Raw genomic sequence first — 17,010 nt, 5'->3', positions numbered from 1 at the left:
CAAAAACAATTAGCAGATCATAATTTGGCAGACAATGAAACGGAAAAGCGCAACATAGTTGCGATTCACAGTCAGAAGAAAGTAAAAATAAAACCATTCCATTTGGGTGCTGGGAGGGTGCTGTCAGCTATCACTTACCATCTGCTCGACACATTTCGATACTGGCAAAATGGCGAATGGGCTGATGAATGATAAATGTGGTGAAACAAAGAAAGATTGATGCCCAAAACCAGTGTTTTGCTATCTCCCTGCACAGCGCATCTGGTCAAATGTATAATGAAAGTTTAAAGCAAAAATTGAAAACCTGTCGGACTAATTTTCCAACCGTGCATCACTGGCTTTATTTTTGGGTCATCCACTCCACGACGCTGATGGTGATGGAAAACTGCACCGGAAAAGAAGAGCAACTCGTGCCACCGGCAAAACGGGGTTGACATCATCCCGTCACAACTGGGGAGCTCGTGCATGACTTTGGGAATAAATTTTCGAGCAGCTAGGGAAAGAGATAATTCCTACGAAATTTATGACATCCAACAAGTTGTTGGTTGTCCTCCCCAGGGGCCGGCACTGCGTTGTTGGAACAGGAGTGGATGTCAACGTTGCTGATGTGGTCAAAAGATTCTTTCTAAAGGGTACTGCTAAAATAAAAGATGGAACGGTTGAACTTCAATTTTCTTTGAAGTGATGAAATGGAAATGAAATTAGTGTGGTGTTGAATGCGAAAAATAAACAAAACACTCTTGCGCTTATTGTTTCAATTTTTATTTTGAAATGGTTTATTATAAATTAAAAAACCTGGATTTCTTCGTCACATTTGCTATCCTTATCCCATTGTTGAATCATGCATCGATGGAACAGCCAGTTTGTCTATTCTAAGTTTTCGGTTAGTGGTTTTTACTGCGAATTTTTTTTTGCTGCGACTCTACAGTTTGCTGGTTTGTAGTTTATTTCCATGGTAATTGATTATACGGAAGCTTCTACAAAGTGTGTTGACGTTCGTCTTTGTTCATTTGCTTTGCCTTTGGGTTTGCAGTTAGCAGCCTACTCACTTGCCTACTCATAGTAACGATCGAACACTCTATATTCCCACTCTAGTAGCCTTCGGTTTATGAACAAACTTTGGTTCTCTGGTAGGGAGAACCGATGGCAACTTAAACCCGACATTAACCAATTGCACGTGGCCGTTGCTGTTTGTAACCTTTAATGTATTAAATCTATTCGTACTTGAAAACATAACAAAATTCCTTCCGTTTTGACGACAGTATACAAACAATCTACAATCCTTGAACCGGTTGCCGATAACACGGCAGACGGTTGTATTCGTAGCTCCATATCACACCGTAAATCATAAGCAGCGGAAAGTGGCGAAAACCGAAAACTGTTGGCCACTTTGCCCAACAACTCAACCCGTTCGCTCGACTCCCCATGCTCTCCCCAGTGCTTGCCGCGCTACTACGCCTAAAATACATTGTCTTACGGTAGTAATAGCCAATTAGATTAAATTTTGACCATAATTTCATCCATTCAGAGTTTGTTGGCTTCCAAACGCCCATTGATGTCCACGCGAAATTGTACGAAATTTAGCCAGCTGAGCGCCCATCGTCCTCGCTAAATCGTTCCTCGCCCATAACCCCTAATATAGTCAATGTGAACGGAGAGATAGCGAGCAACTGCGGGCGTTGTTAGATGCTAGTCTAAGAGCCAAGCGGAATATTATTAATTATTTTTTGTTATTTTTGTTTGGAGCAAAATTCGACACGCCAACCAACGGGGAAGCCGTGGCCCATCAACACACTACGCCCTAGATCGCGGCTTTGATGCCGCGATCGTCTCGCTACAAGCAGCCCGGCCTACCGTGTTGTTTCCGACGCTTGGCCCTAAAGTTTTCTTGTTTGGTTATATTTGAGTTGTGAAAGTCATTAAAAAGATGTTTCGAATACGTAGAACGGTTGTTGCATCAAATTGGAGATTACATAGAGTATTGGTGACTTAAAATACGCGTCCACTCGTCTCGGTTGGAGGTTTGCGCCTGTGACTGCGCCCGTTCATCGCACGATCTCGCAGAGATCTAGCAGAACTCGATCTCAACACATCCTCAGTGTGGCCATCCTCACAGTCCTCTCAGGAAGGAAGCGGGTTATCGGCGCACGAGCTCCTTAAAAGCTCGCCTGACGAGCGTAAGGGTGAGTAACATTAAAATCGATGCATTTAATGAGCGCTCGATGGTACGTGTCCTCGTCGGTAAAACGTGAGTTCAATCGTTGGCAATGGACTACCTGAACTGCCTGCCTGACTGCTGGCGGCTGTGGCCGAAATCGGTATCGATTTTGGTATTTGTTGTTTCATTTGTTTTTTACGTTCCCATCTCGCCATGGCAGTTTGAGTGCTCAACAACCTTGTTTTATGATTCCGCTGTCTGTCTCTTTTCCCCTGCTCGGTTACAACGAGGCTAAAGATTCAATTTTCCGCACTCCCCTGCGCTGCTCTTTATCGTTAATTGAAGTTATGCCGTGTGCCGAAAGCCCTTCATCTCGCTTCGCTTCCTGCGCCAGTGCTCTCTTCTCCGTCTATTCCGGGTCCATGGGACCTTCTTTGGGCATGCTTCGAACCATCCGAACGCTAATGGCTTCCCCACTTCGAGCACTTTGTGTTCTTGCTGTGAATTCTACCCTCCGTTCGGGATCCGTGTAATTGTGTGTAGGCCATGTGGAAACGTATATGCCAAAAATCATGACAGTCGAGACTGGAAATGATTGCACTTTACAGTGCGGATGTTAGTGGACTGATGGTGCGCGGAACGCAACAAAGCTTTGAATGACCACTTTCTGTCGATTACAAGGGGGAGGGGTATGCTGGCTAAGTGGTGGTAGTACTAATGGTAGTAGTGGCGATAGTGTCGTAGCAGATAGTAGAAGCAGCCTAATTGGCGTGCGGTGGGACAGTGCGCACGGAACTCGTTCAGGGTTCATACTTCACATTACACACGAGACACGTTAAAGGAATGCTTGAATAATTTTCTAAGGAAATGACCCTGTTTCTGTTTGCTTACCCACGTCTTTTGTTCTACTTTTCCTGTCCATAACGGTCTTAGGATTAATGCTATGCCAACCCTACGCGTCACCCCGCTTAACGTACGTTCTGAGACATTGTCAAGCACCCATCGCCCAGTTGGTGGTGTTTCATTTTCTAATAAGGATTTCAATCGAATACCGCCTGTCCCTTTTCGTTCTGAGCATACCGAGCATGAACGAATCTTACCATGAAACGCTAACAAACTTACGGACTAACTCATTAGCCTATCATTAATGGATATTGAGAGTGAAACCGAAAAGTAAAACGAAGGGAAAAGAATCCGAAAGCTGAAACCGGGACTACAAATTCGTTGTATCTCGGAGCAATGCACTGCCTTCTGGGCAGAACGAGCTAACTGAGCAGTTTACGTTGTAAAATATTTAAGATAAAGTTTTTCACAATCCATCGGCAGGTTACGACCGTGCTTCATCCTCCGATGCACATTGGAGAAAATGAGTGCAAACGAAGCTCCGTTACTAAAAACCATAGCTCATATGTACATCGGACACCACCGTTCGCCTCGTTTCGTTTCGCTACAGTCGATGCAACTAAGTAACAACAGTACTCCGGCCGTCCTGCCTGGCTGGCTCCGGGACCTATGACTAGAACCAACCGACTTCAACCTGCGCTGCGCGAACTGAGAGCCTTCCCTTTCGGGGGAACCCCTTTACCTTCGGCCGGTGGTTTCGTATTGCTTGAGAAAACAATCGGTAACTAACGATGAGCTTGACCGGCAACACGGATGTGGACTCGGGGCTCACACTAACAATCGTGCTAATGGTAACCAGTTGGGTTGGGAAACATTACTTCCGCATAACGCATAACTATTCCTGTACTTTCAATTGTGAGCTTTGTTTCGGTTTTGCCGCTGCCGATTCCTCTTCCACAGTTAACACTACGAATGGCCGCCATCTTGAAACTTGGATTCGATGACCGCGTGCTAATATGCGCTAAGATGCGTTTTATGCGTTATTTTTTGTTTAATCTCACTCTTTAAAAATCTAGAAAATATCGACTTCTTTGCTGCTTTGTATGTTTGTGGGAGTGTGTGCCACTGCGTTTGTTTTGCATAGCAAATCTTTAATGCTGCTCCTTTTCCGTGTGTCCTTTTCGTGTGTCCTTCTTGTGGCCACTTGGGGCTTGTGACGCAGCAATAGCAACAGCGAGAGAGGCGTTGATAGCGTACCGTATTATTGCAGCTCCCATGCGATTGGTTGGCTTCTATTGTTAGTCTAAGCTGGCATCGCTAGTTTCAGCTTTCTGTTGCTTGTGTGCCTTTAACATTACAGTAGTTCCCTTGTATTATGTTTTACATCCTTATAGATTCGTTCAATAATGTCTATGCGTGAGCCCTGAAAACGTTTGTTAAATATTGTTTGACCGCGGCACGCTCGTGTCCTCGCCCTCCCTGGTATTGGAGAGGAAGGATCACGCCAGCGTGCCGTGCCATGCCGTGTTCGTTCGTTTTGTTCGTGCATCGCGCCCGTGCACCGAACCCTTGCCTCTCACTCATGGTTAATGTTGAGGACCGTGCACTATGCGTAGCAGGATTTTTTTGCAATAGATGACGCTGAGAAGCCGTCGATGACTGCTGATTGATTGTTCGGTTTCATTTCTAACCCACAGCCCTGTTTGACTAGACGGCAATCGGTGAGAGGAATTGAGTAGAGGAAAGTGGACGCCCTTCAGTTTTCCTTCTGCGTGCATTTTTGCATTGATGGTTGATTAGTCTACGCGCGGCGAAGTAAAACCTGATCGGTCGATTATGTGTCTGTATAGTGTGACTTCTTTTTGCAGTGTAAATGATTTCCCGATCGACGGGCAATAGCGGTGCACAGCGGTGCGCCATGTGTAGCCCGCCCATCGGCCCCGGGACAGCTTGGCTAAGCCTCTAGGTACTAAACGGTTGCACAGCTGCACTAATTGGCGTTCTAATTAGCGTCCCTAGTTAGCGCGGAACGATCCCCCGGGCGGGGAGCTGTAGCCGTGGTTTCAGTAGCACAAATGTTGTAAACTTGATTGTACGCTCATTCGGATTTTGCACGAAGCAGTGGCCGCGCGGTAGCTTAGTCGTCCGGATCGAGACCGATCAGCTCCGCCTGGAGGCGACCCTTCGTCTTGCAGCAGATGGTGAGGAAGAGCAGCCGGACCAGGAGCCGGAACTGCTGCGACATGCTGGTCATGATGATGATCTTCCAGAACGAGTTCAGGATGCCGATCCAGACGGCCCCGAAGTGTAGCAGCGGATTGTCGATCGTCTCGCCGGAGATCAGCTCGTAGATGCGGAGCCCGATGTACGGAGCCCACGAGATCCAGAAGGAAAACACCAATGCGAACGACATGCAGTGACTGGGGTTCGCTAGGTTCTCTGCGAGTGCCGTGGCGTACTCCTTGTCGTGGATCGGTGCCCCCGATCGCACCTTTCGCATCATCGTGAAGATGTAGCCGTAGTTGTAGACGATCGAGATGACACTCGGCCCCAGGACTAGGATTGCCAGCGTTGCACTGTACGCCGCCATGTTGCCCCACTCGAGCATACAGATGTTGGTGGTTTTACTGTAGTTGGCCTCGTTGTAGCCTAGCAACGGTGGGCAGCAGAGCATGGCCGCCGAGATCCACGTGAACGCCATCCAGCATTGGCATCTGCTCCAGCAGCGAGAGAAAGAGAGACAGAGAGAGAGAGAGAGAAGGCCGTCAGTTAGTAACTGTCGTTCGGCTCCGGCTCCGGCTTGTGTCTAGAGAGGCCAAATCCAAAAACGGGAAAACGGAAAAATCCAAAACAAACAGTCAGCCAACGGCAGCTGCACCCCTATCGGGAGCGCGGGCTTTGGCAAGTTCTACTGCCGCACTACGTAGTGAAGGGAGCATAATGTGGCCTAAGGGAAGTGGTTCGCCTGCTGCGTATTCATTGCGGGTGCACGGGTACTTCCTTTGCCAGCCAACTACTAATGCAACTACCGTACGAAGCGGCTCGCGGTTCTACGCTCGCCTGGACTGGGCAGTGAGTGAGCAGAAGGAAGTGGACATTGCACAGCCTACAGTCTACGGTTTTGGGAGCAAGCAGCGAGATACGGGAGAGGCTTTACTTTTTACAGTCAGAATGTACAATCGGGCCAGTTGGCGGGCGGATTCCGGGTTCCGGTGGAGACGATCGTACGACCATTTGAATGTGGAGATCATTTCCACCGAATGTCTGTAAATGCCTGTAAATAGATGCAGTGTGTTTGGTGCGCAAAGGAGCGTAATTGCGTGTGTGTTGCGTGTCCACAAAATGTGTTTGTGTCGTTTAAGAATTGTAAGTGTGCGAAATTACAAAACTACTTGTAGAAAAAATCAAAATACTTTACAAAATCAAACCTTTTACCAAATAACAAATAGTATTTACAACAATGATACAGTGACAGGTAAAAGAAACAAACGTATAAAGTACAAGTATCGTACGCGACGCTAGAGTGTAAGAACGGTAGAAAAAATGCGCCAAAGTATTGCTAAAGCAGAATCGAAACGCAATTATTATCCGACGGGTACGCAAGATATCAGTAAGAAAAGTGTAGTTTAACGGGTTAAAAGTATTCAAACCTTCCATTCCTAGATATTAGTGTGTTTTGAGGGGGGAGCAGAACATCAGACACGAACAAACATCGATCAGTACAGGGACTTCCGTTCTTTCGTTTTCTCTCTCTCTCCCGCGGGCGCACGATTGGCGCGTTGCGTTTGGCATAATTTTACACGGGTTGCGTATCGTCGTGATACGATCGATCGTGTTTTAAGGGTTTCGATTTTGGTTATCGTTATTGGGTGGCGGAAGGTGACGCATCGGAAGCGACGCACCGGACCCCCGCAACCGACGAAGAACCATGACGAGCGGAACGAGAGAAAGAGAAAGAAAGAATGAGATACACAGGGCCAAACGGGCATGGTGTGATTTGCGTAACTATTTAATGGGAAACTAAATAAATGAATCAGATGCACGCTATGAGAGATTCGTGAAATCGATCGCATCGAACGCCACACGTTTTATTCGTTCCCTCAGTAGAGGATGGAATAGAGAAGTTGCTTGAACAAAAAGGAGCGAAAAGTAGTGTCCAAATTAACACAAGTTTATCATTGCTCAGAAGAAAGTAAAACGGAAGGAAATCAGAAAAGAATGAATATTAGCATCACCACTAGTTCAAACGCAGTCGAAAGTAAATCAAAATAAAGTGATAGCAAACACACGCACACACAGAAACATGTGAAAGTGTCCTTAACACGGAATGGCCACCCTACTACCCGCGGTGTACTTCCACCCACTCTAGTGAACCAAACAAAAAATCACGCACACTCACGGCAACCAAACATTCTCAACTAGATGCGGTGTTGGTTCCATTAACATTGGTTCAGTGTTCGGTTCGGATAGTGTAAAAAAGGTGAATGTGAAATGGTCATGATGGTGAGATGTACAAGTGTGAGATGGAGCTCCGGCAACTTCTTGCCCTCCGAGCGCGAATCGCAGAACGCGGAGAAAGTTTCCACGGACGACGGGGACGACCAACATTTACCTTGTTTTGGTTTGTATCGTTTCATAGCGGAGCGGTTTCCGCACGGCCAGGTATCGATCGACCGAGATCCACATGAAGGTGTAGACGCTGATGGACCAGAGCGTCACCTCGAGGTAGCCCATCATCCGGCACACCACGTCGCCGTAGATCCATTCTCCGCTGAACGCCGGGTATACCGAGAGCGAGACGATGAACAGGCCACATAGCAGATCGGCCACTGCCAGCGAGAGCAGATAGTAGTTTATGACCTCATGGGGACCTACGGTCGCAAAAGAAGCCGGATTATTCACTGTCTGGAATGTGATACGGACGAGTGAGAGGACTTACCCTTAAAGTTAAGATATGTAGCTACGACGATGAGGTTTGAGATGACGATGGCGACCGCTAGGATGAGGATGATCGTGGCCTGCGTGAGCGCCTCCAGGGTTGAGCCGGTTTGCAGGTGACTCAGCCCATGCATCGTAACTCCTGAAACAGAGACGGGCGAGATGAGCATCGTACCCTCGCCGCATCACTGCGTCACCGGATACGGGACCGTTACCTCACATCCGGTCATGACGCGGCGTCGCGGCGAAGGGCAGTGCGTACTTTCTCGCTACCGTCGTCCTGTGCAGGTATGTTCGATGCTAGTGGACACTCACTGGACACTACTCTCGCGCCACATTAACTCCGACCGTCAAGCAGTGTCGGAGAGAATCGATCGGTGGGCTTGATTTGCTTAACTAGTGGCAATGGAAGCTCTAACGATCTCTAAATAGCACTAAGCGTCGCTTGTCACGCAGCTGTAACGAGAAAGAGGACCAAAAACTTAGGGTGTGATCATTTTGACGGTGATACTGTTGTACATCCTAATGACATATCAATTCATACATTCAATTCGTTTAATTAGTCGCCTACGTCATAAGCCCCGGGTCAATAGACCGGGCGACAACAGGTGCATGTTACTTCATCGTTAGCAATCGGAGAAGCGCAGCGGAATCGTTCCGCAAAAGGCCTTTTTGAAGCTCCTACTGTCGGCCCCATTTCCCAGGTGGCGGAAACATCGTGACAGCTTTCATCGCACCCACTCTACGAGGGCGGGTGTCCGTGACATCGTTAAACTTTAAACCAACCACTTTCCGCAGAGTGTTTGCAACGAGAAGACTGTGCTAAATATGACACTCCAAACGAAGTACTTCCTTTTGAACGGTGTTAATGACCAACCCACTGAGGTGGCCTTATTTATCGCACCAGTCCGGGCTACCGATCCGATCCCGTCGGATCGGTGTTGTGGAAGTTCTAAATCATAGTGATTATCGTACAAAAAATGCACCCGCACGCTTTCCACGATCCTTGCGGCTGGACGTCGCAAGGAACACCTTTTGCGTAGCTGACTTCATCGGAAAGCGCAGCGCCCGGTACCGAACAGCGAACGGAAAAGCGCCGTTTCCGGTTGAAAAGCACTTAATGAACGGCCGGCATTAAATGCAATTGCATAATTGTTAAATTATTCATGCCAACCCATTACTGGCCTAGGGGACCTGGCCGATGGGAACCGCTTGCGTGGTGATGGCGCTGGTCGTGTTGGTATGAAAAATGGTCACCACCGTTAACCCGTCCGTCGGTTGCTGTACCGGTGGCCACCGCCCAGCACATCGATTTACGGGAATGATTTTATTGCACTTTATCACGCGCCAGTCAGTAAGCAGCAAGAGTTCGTCGCAAGTTACTGCGCCTGAAGGTATGCAGCCCGGGTTGCACCTTGACGCGCGGCGAGCCAGCACGATGAATAAACATTTTCAAATCACATTAAAAACGGGCGGGAAAGAGAGCAACGGAACCAAATCAACGCTCAACGCTCTAACTACAATGTAGTTTGTGGCTCATTTGATTTAATGGATGCAAAGTTCCAGTGGAAAGTGTGAGTCGTTGGCTGGCTGGCGAGATTTTTGTGAACCGTGGCAAAATGCACGATCGGAAAATGAGTTGTCAGATTTCTGGAACCAGTCCGTTGGACATTTGATCCAATTCCGTCACCCTGAAGGCCGCCCGGTTGTTTCGGATTGCGCGTGAACCACCAGGCGCCCCCATCGGCGTTGAGCGGCACCGCGAATCGTGTCGATAAAAGCGACGGAATTGTATTTCCGAATCTCGTGTCAGCCTTTCCCAAGGTCAGGCGGTTGTTGGGGTTTCTTTTTTCCCATGAAACCTATTTCGCTAACAAATTCTGCGCATCATAAATAACGCGCCGACCGATGACAGACGATCCGCGGTGGGAGTTCGAGGGACGGCAAGGACGACCCGGGTGTGGGAATCACATTTATGGAGCCGTTTATCGGAGGCCCTCGTTTTGAGCACACTTCTGATACATCGATACTCGTCGTTTTTTGGATTGAGTTTTCGGGGCAAGCTGGGGTTTTCATTTTTGGTGGACAGCTAAATCCGATGCCAGCTGAAACGAAGCCCCCGAGGAATTCATTATTCAATTCGGAATATGATCGTAATGAAAGTGGAGTTCACGGGGCCGATAGAAAAATGGTGGCCAAGGTCTCCAAGCATCGATCCGTTCAACAGGATCGCCCCGGAAAAGGGGAAACCCGTTTTCGCGTAGGTTCAAGTGTCCTGTTTTCCTGTTTTTATTTAAATGCCACGCTATAAATTTTACAAACACACACGGGGGGCACGTAGCTGGTGCGTTGGGTGGATTAATATTCGCGGCGCTTTACGAGCAATTTATTGATTTCGTGATTGGCCAGAAGATTGGCCGGCGATTGCCGTTCGCCGATAAAGCAGACCGTTTTGAGAATGTTAGCACGTGTATTGATTGCGCCGATGGCGGCACTGATGGTGCAATCAGGGGGCGTGAAATATGACTCCTGGCTTCTTGTTTGCCCAGCTGCTGTTGTGTCGGTGGAGGATGTCGTAGAGCTGCGTGGATGCAAATGTTCGACCCGATGCTTATCATGTTTATCGACAGCGTGTTTACGATGCTTCGGATGCAGGCTACACATCCTCTTTGCCATGAGTCCATGTTTATCATTAAACAGAACGTCGAGCACGTAAAACGTTTGATGGCCAAGTTTTAGTTTCGCTTCTCTTGTTAAGCTTGAAACGCCTTACTAAGCTTCGACACCACCCAGCGTTACTAACTCCAATTTCAGTTCCCTCTCATAATCCCATCTCGGCGACGGGATTCGAACGAGTTACCTCTCCGTTGGCCACCGACAAAGGGCAATGAAAACGGGTGTCCCTTTTTCTCTGTCCTCTAGCGAAGGACACGGCGATTTAACGCCATGCTCAATGGAGTGTCCTATCGCTCGAAACCGATGAACAAATCGGCAAACCATCGGATCCATCCCGGTCCCACGCTGTCCGTCGCCCGGAAGTGCACTCAGTGGCTGAATGGTGTCCCGAGACCGAGAGAGAGAGAAAGAGAGAGAGCCCGAACGTGTGTGGGCAGGAGAGGTTTACTAGCAGCGAGCCTGGTGCGAGCATTTCTCAATGAACCCGTCCTGCGTAGCACGTGACCACTCACGACGCGCACTGACCTTGGCCTAAAATGTGTGTATCGCACCGAGGACAGCAGCAGCATCGTGATCATCACCCTCATCGTCATCGTCAGCAGCATCATTCAGCGTGCGCAACAGCACATAAATGCATAATCACAAACTGCGGACCCCCAGGCACCGAACGGGGCCCGGGAAGAAGCCAGAGGCCGCTGGGCTCGTTTGGGCGTATTGTGTCAATGGCGCGGCCCGGAAGAACACAGGCTCCGCTAAAGGTGCAACAAATGGGCGGAAATGAGCTTCACCGTTTTCCGGTTCCACGGGCCCGACCCGAGGCAAATCGGAAACGGGACGGGTGGCGCTCATTCCCCACGGGAGGAAATGAGTTCGCCGGTGGCGGCAACCTATGACGTCAGTCCGGCAGGTCCTCGGAATTGTGTGCGCTCCGTTGAATTCATTCTCAGTCATCCATAATGAAGCAGGCAACGGCAACGTGGGCCGGATGGCAAGATGATAATGAATCGATGGGGTTGCGGGAGACCGGGACCATTCGGGACCGAGCACGCAACCGGAAGGCTTTCTCGGGCAGGTTGGTAATTATTTTTACATACTCTTGTCCTCGTTTTTTTTGTGTTGGCTTTATCTCACCGCTTCTAAAAACAGGGAAAGACTCCCGAGGAGACTCCCGATTTGCCACAGCACGGTCCACGGCCGCCATTGTTTGCTGGGCGCCATTGTACAGGGTGATCATTATGTGCAGCGGGTGTGCAGAACAGCACCAGCACTTTGGCTTCTATCGGGCTGGTCGGGAGTTTAAAATAAATGAAGTTTTCTGTTGATACATTGTAACTGAACGAAGGGTTACAACCCTATCGAGTTGAAGGTTATCGGCAGACGCAAATTGATATTGAAAAACTTTATCCATTATCCCGAGCGGTGTCTGATGTTGCATAATGAAAACTGTTTTTGGAAGTTTCTAACGCATTCAGGAGAGTCAGAATTTGCTATCCGAACATCGTTTTTGCATAAACCCGATTTTAAAATGTTGCTGCCAACCAAACCTCAATTCAATTACGATACGCCAAAGTCTTTTGCAATCACCACAGGCCCAGGGGCCGTTTCGATTGAGCTTCTACGGTAACCTCTTCAAACGCTCTCGGCACAGGATAAACCCGACGGTGCCAAATCACCCGTGCAAAGCAGCCGTGCAAAGGAGGTGCGTCCAGCTGGCGGCCGGCCAACGGCGGGCGCGATGGCGCAGACGACCCGCTTTGCAATCGATTATGCACGTGATTTGTACAATAACATGTCACCAGCTTTCTCCCAGCGGGCCGCCGCCACTCACAACGACAGTCTCCAATTTTCGGTTCATCTTATCACCATTTAGCTGCCCAGGCCCGGGATGTCCTCAGCAGCATCCTTCTGAGCCTCTCCCACACAAACATGCACACAGCACAGCTTCATTAGCTTCCTCGCAAAATTTGATTAGCCAGAGTACGTCTCGTTGTTGCTGTTCGCATCATGTACTCATTAGAGCCGAGGGTTCCCCCGGTGGTGGCTTCAACGTCGTCCCGACCGTATGTCAACGCAACGGCCACCGCCCCGCATGTATGTGTGATTTAATTTTCCAAATTACCCAAAAATCACACTCGTCACAGATGCAGCCCACGGTCACTGCCAACCTCGGCCATCATGTGGCACCGCTGCAACGGCACACTGAAAAGGACGACCCCAGGAGGCGGTCATATTTAATATGGTGACACGGAAATTAATTTACGCCGAGCGGTCTGCGGGTTTTTTCCGGGGTTTTCCGCATCCGGGTTGCGAATTCGATTCCAACCATTTGGTCCCCCCCCAAAGAGGACGATGGATTGGGTTTTTGCTTTCCCGAATGTTACGAGATTGTTCCGGAGGACATGGTGGTGTTGTTTATTGATTCATTTTAGGGATGTGTTTACGTCCTTTTTCGGTTGTAACAGTTGCGAAAAGGGTATTATTTTAATGGGATTCAAGGAGTGGCTGTGACCAGGATTTTTCTGGAATTCTTTAGGTGTTTAGTTAACAACCCAATGTCCTGGAAATAAATTGAACAGACCTAACGGTACGACACTGATCGATGAAGTTTCCAATAATCCTCCACCGGGTTGAAACGCACTTTCGCGGATTGGCTGCCGGTTGGCGCGTGCCAGATGCCTGCTCAATGATGTTTAGTGACCAAACAAACGGTTAACGGACGCGGTTATCGCGGGTCTCGGGACGGAAGCAACAGAGGGCCAATGAAAATGCCCCAAACAGGCCCCAAAAGGTGGCTGGGAGAACGTTCGGCACAAATCGAAGCGAACACTGCGGGTTCCCTCCACGACAGGCAGCGCGGGACGGTTAATTTTGACTGGCGGCGGGCGAAAAATCGATTTTCCCGGCACGCAATAACCGAACGGGGAGCGACTCTAGATTAGATTTGACTATTTCAATTTAGCTTCCTCCGAGCGCCGAAGGTCGACCGTCGTGCGCACCCGTGACTGCGGTGCGTCCAAAGGTCGACCCGGGACGCTTGTGATTTCATCTTGTAACAAAGTTGGCCGACTATTGGCCGTGAAGGGCGGAGCACGGAGCAGGATTCGATTAATCTCAAGCACCGCGTCCCGGGATAACAATGGCGTCACCACGGGAGGGGCACGGTGTCTTGTGTCGCAAATTCAATCTCCCGCAGCAGCATCCCACCCATTTCTAATTACGCGCCCTGAAAAGTGGCTTCCGAACTTCTTATCACGCCCCACCGGCAGCAGGATAATGGAGGCCTCGCATCGTGTCCTGTGCACACTGGCGAATAGCTAAGTCACCCGGCGGGCTTGAATTTACATAATGTCCGGCCCAATCACGCTCACCGGCAGACCGGCCACCAACTGGGTGAGACTGGAGACCGGGTTGGGGCCACGGCAGGATTTTGGCAAATGGCCAACCTACAGAGTAGCTCCGTAACCCGCCAGCCGTCTTACTGTTTTCGTTACTCGCTCGCTGTTGTTTTCTGTTTGTCACTAAAGTTAGGCTGCCCATTTCCACTCCGGGCGTCAACGGCGCTTCCAGGTGACGACGGCACGCTGGTGTCGCAGGATCCCGCATGGGCCACTGCCCGTGGGTCTTGGTTTAATTTGCACACAAGCACACAGTGAGGGTCCGTGGGCGTAATGAGAAAAGTTTACTTTTACTCTTTCGCCGGCCTGGTCGGGTTCCGGTCGGGTTTTGTTTTATGCGACATGGGACTTGTCCCATCCTGTGTTCCGTGCTTTGCGAAATCCTTTCGTTCCATGACGACCCGCGCGCGTTATCCTTTGTTCGGTGCCGAACTTTGAACAACTTGCCCCGAAATGTTGAAGAGCTAGAAGTGCTTATGTTAGCGCACGCGAAACAACAGGATATCGATGTGTGTGCGGGATGTGTGTCCTTTTTTGCCGACCAAGAACTCCACACACTCCACTGTTTGGCCAGGGGTACTTTCGGTGTCATGTTTCTCCCATCTAACGCCCGCCCGTGACAAACAGGGACTTTCGGGACACGGATGCCATCGTTTGATGGGCCCCTTCGTATTAGCTAAGTTGACGGTTACTTACCGCAAACGGAACGGTGAGTTGCAATCTGCCAATAATCCACGAACTGTCGGTGTCTGAACCCAGCCCAGCCGATGGATGAAGTAGCCGTTCTACGACGTTGCTTGTTGACTTTCTTGCCGTTTAACGTAGCACACTTTTAAGCCAGCCTTCGACTGTTCTGAGACACTTTTCAGGTGGTTTTTCTTCCTTCAAACGGACTACACTGCTGAACGTGCCTTGTTTTGGGTGGCAATCTCGAATTTCTCACGCCTCCAAGCCAGGCCAAGGTGAACGATGTCCTGCTGGTGCCTTCCGTGCCTGGGCTCGGATCGATCCGGAAAAGCGCGAGGAAAACTCGAGCAGCCAGGAACGTTAACCGCTCACGCTTTTCACGCGCTCTCGCTGGGTGCTCTCGCTGCTGCTCTCTCCGGAGCTTTCCCAATCGCACTCACTCTCTCACTCTCTCGGTTCGGCTAAACTGCTCACCGTTACGATTTCCACCACCGGTTCCACTAGTTTTTGCTCTCGCTCTCTGCTACTGTCTGCTTCTTTTCACCATCGTGCAGGCATTGCTGCGGGATACACACGCGGTCACAATGGAATCACAATCCTGTGTTTTTTCTGTTTGTTCGATGGTACTGCTCTGTGGATTGACGAGGGCAATAAAATTGTGTGGTCAAAAGAAATGAGGCAAAAAATGAAAGCAATTTTCCACTGGTCCTCGTTATGCGGCGGCAGTCACTCGAGTCCCGCGATTGGGCCTTGCCTGCTGGGATGTGCGTGATTCGAATCGCCCGAAAGTCCGTCGGCAAGGTGAGCAAAAGCCTCAACGCAGCAGGCGGGCGAAAAAAACTACTCGACGTCTAGGATTTCTTGTCCTTCACCGGTACACTTTAAACGTTGGACACCGTTATTCTCCACGGAGTTTCCTGGAGGAGCAGAAAACCCGGTAAAACCGGAAAAACCTGGTACCTGTCGGAAAAACCAGCGACTCCGATGCCTCACTCTCCGTAGGTGTTTTGGGACAGAAAATCCCTTCCCCGCCACTACCCGACTTCGGCGTATATCCCGCTGGCCCCAACCCGCCCCAAAGGTTCACAATCTGCACAAGGCGAAGGAGAGGCCTGTGCGAACTGCTGTGCGTCCAACGAACTTTCACGTTCACGCTCGTGCTGCTCACTCACAAGACTGAACCGCGGCGACGAACGGCGGAACGAACGGACCGAGTCCTGTCCGGCACTCAGGGCTTTTCCCGACAGGATACACACCACACGCTTCGGGTTCGCATAGCGTGGTCCGCCCCAAGGCTCTCACTATTCCGATTCCGTGGGAACTCGCGCGGTGAACGGTGTTTTGTTCCGCTGAAATGGGAGATCTAGACGGGCGCGGGTGACATCCTGGGGCGCGCGCGTGTGTTGGTATGTGTAGTTGGCCACTTTGGAGGGCTCGGCACTGGCGTCCGTTGCGTAACATGGCGCCTGCCGCGACCGGAGAAAGGGAAGATGAACGCGCTCGGCACACGGCTCGGTCACTTATGGGAACACTGACCTCGGATTACGTGGCGATGATAACATTCGGGCCGCCCGCTCCGAAGGGGTTGTGATCTGATAACAAACCGCCCGTCAGACCTGCACGAGAATGTAACGGGCCACATAAAATCTTCTTTGTATTTTGTCTCATCCATCATGCACGGGCGCAACATTGTAACAGGTTGTAAAATCCAGACTTTTTATGGTTTATTTTCCCCAAAGCAGATAGCCTTCATCTTGCATTTCAACATTTTATGAAAAATACATTATACGTGTATAACTTTCCCCGTAATGTTCATGTTTATTTTATAAGAACGCTCCTTATGATAAAACAAAATTAATACGGTAGGATAAAGGTGGAAAGAGCCTATTTTTATATCTTTCGCAAAGCATCATGCCTAGATAAACGCTGCAACTATAAATAGGTTTCCCTTTGTCCTTTATCAATGGATGGCAACGGCATCGGGCTACTCGAATGCCGTGTCATGATCGGTGCCGCTGCCGGAAAATATGAATGATTATGCTGAAACTCCCCACCATAAAAGATGGCCAGCAGCAGAGGCGTAGGGAACGCGGTAGAAAGCCCGGACGGAAGTGACGCTTGTTAGCCGTTTTGGCACCATCTGCTGTCACGCTACCACGGTATCGGACCGCTGTAACGCGTTATCGGCATACGAAGGACACTTCCGGAGCCGTCGTCAACGCGGACGAGAGAGAGCAGAGCAAAAAACTAGGTTAACACGTGTCCGTGTACGGCCGGTGTCGTAGCGGAATGCATGTCTAAAAGGCAAGAAAA

The 17,010-nt window shown here is 49.7% G+C and overlaps 1 protein-coding gene across 1 annotated transcript; it reads right to left on the bottom strand.

Moving 5' to 3' along the window:
• Positions 1-4,936: 4,936 nt before the first annotated feature.
• LOC131216217 (G-protein coupled receptor 52) lies at positions 4,937-8,109 on the bottom strand. The gene is made up of 3 exons (XM_058210649.1): positions 7,941-8,109; positions 7,614-7,872; positions 4,937-5,715 (listed from the first exon to the last, which is right to left on the bottom strand). Exons 1-3 carry the CDS (start codon positions 8,107-8,109, stop codon positions 5,139-5,141), a joined length of 1,005 nt encoding a protein of 334 aa, XP_058066632.1. The 3' UTR covers positions 4,937-5,138.
• Between the last annotated feature and the right edge of the window lie 8,901 nt (positions 8,110-17,010).

Source organism: Anopheles bellator, chromosome 1, assembly GCF_943735745.2.
Source record: "Anopheles bellator chromosome 1, idAnoBellAS_SP24_06.2, whole genome shotgun sequence".
NCBI lineage: Eukaryota > Metazoa > Arthropoda > Insecta > Diptera > Culicidae > Anopheles > Anopheles bellator.
Note: the sequence above shows the minus strand (reverse complement) of the source record. Positions and strands in the feature narration are given on the sequence as shown.

Coding starts and splice junctions, on each gene's coding strand:
- LOC131216217 (XM_058210649.1), bottom strand. CDS start 8,109: ATGCTCATCTCGCCCGTCTCTGTTTCAGGAGTTACGATGCATGGGCTG. Junction 7,873..7,940: donor TACATATCTTAACTTTAAGG/GTAAGTCCTCTC, acceptor TTGCGACCGTAG/GTCCCCATGAGGTCATAAAC. Junction 5,716..7,613: donor ACGATACAAACCAAAACAAG/GTAAATGTTGGT, acceptor CTGCTGGAGCAG/ATGCCAATGCTGGATGGCGT.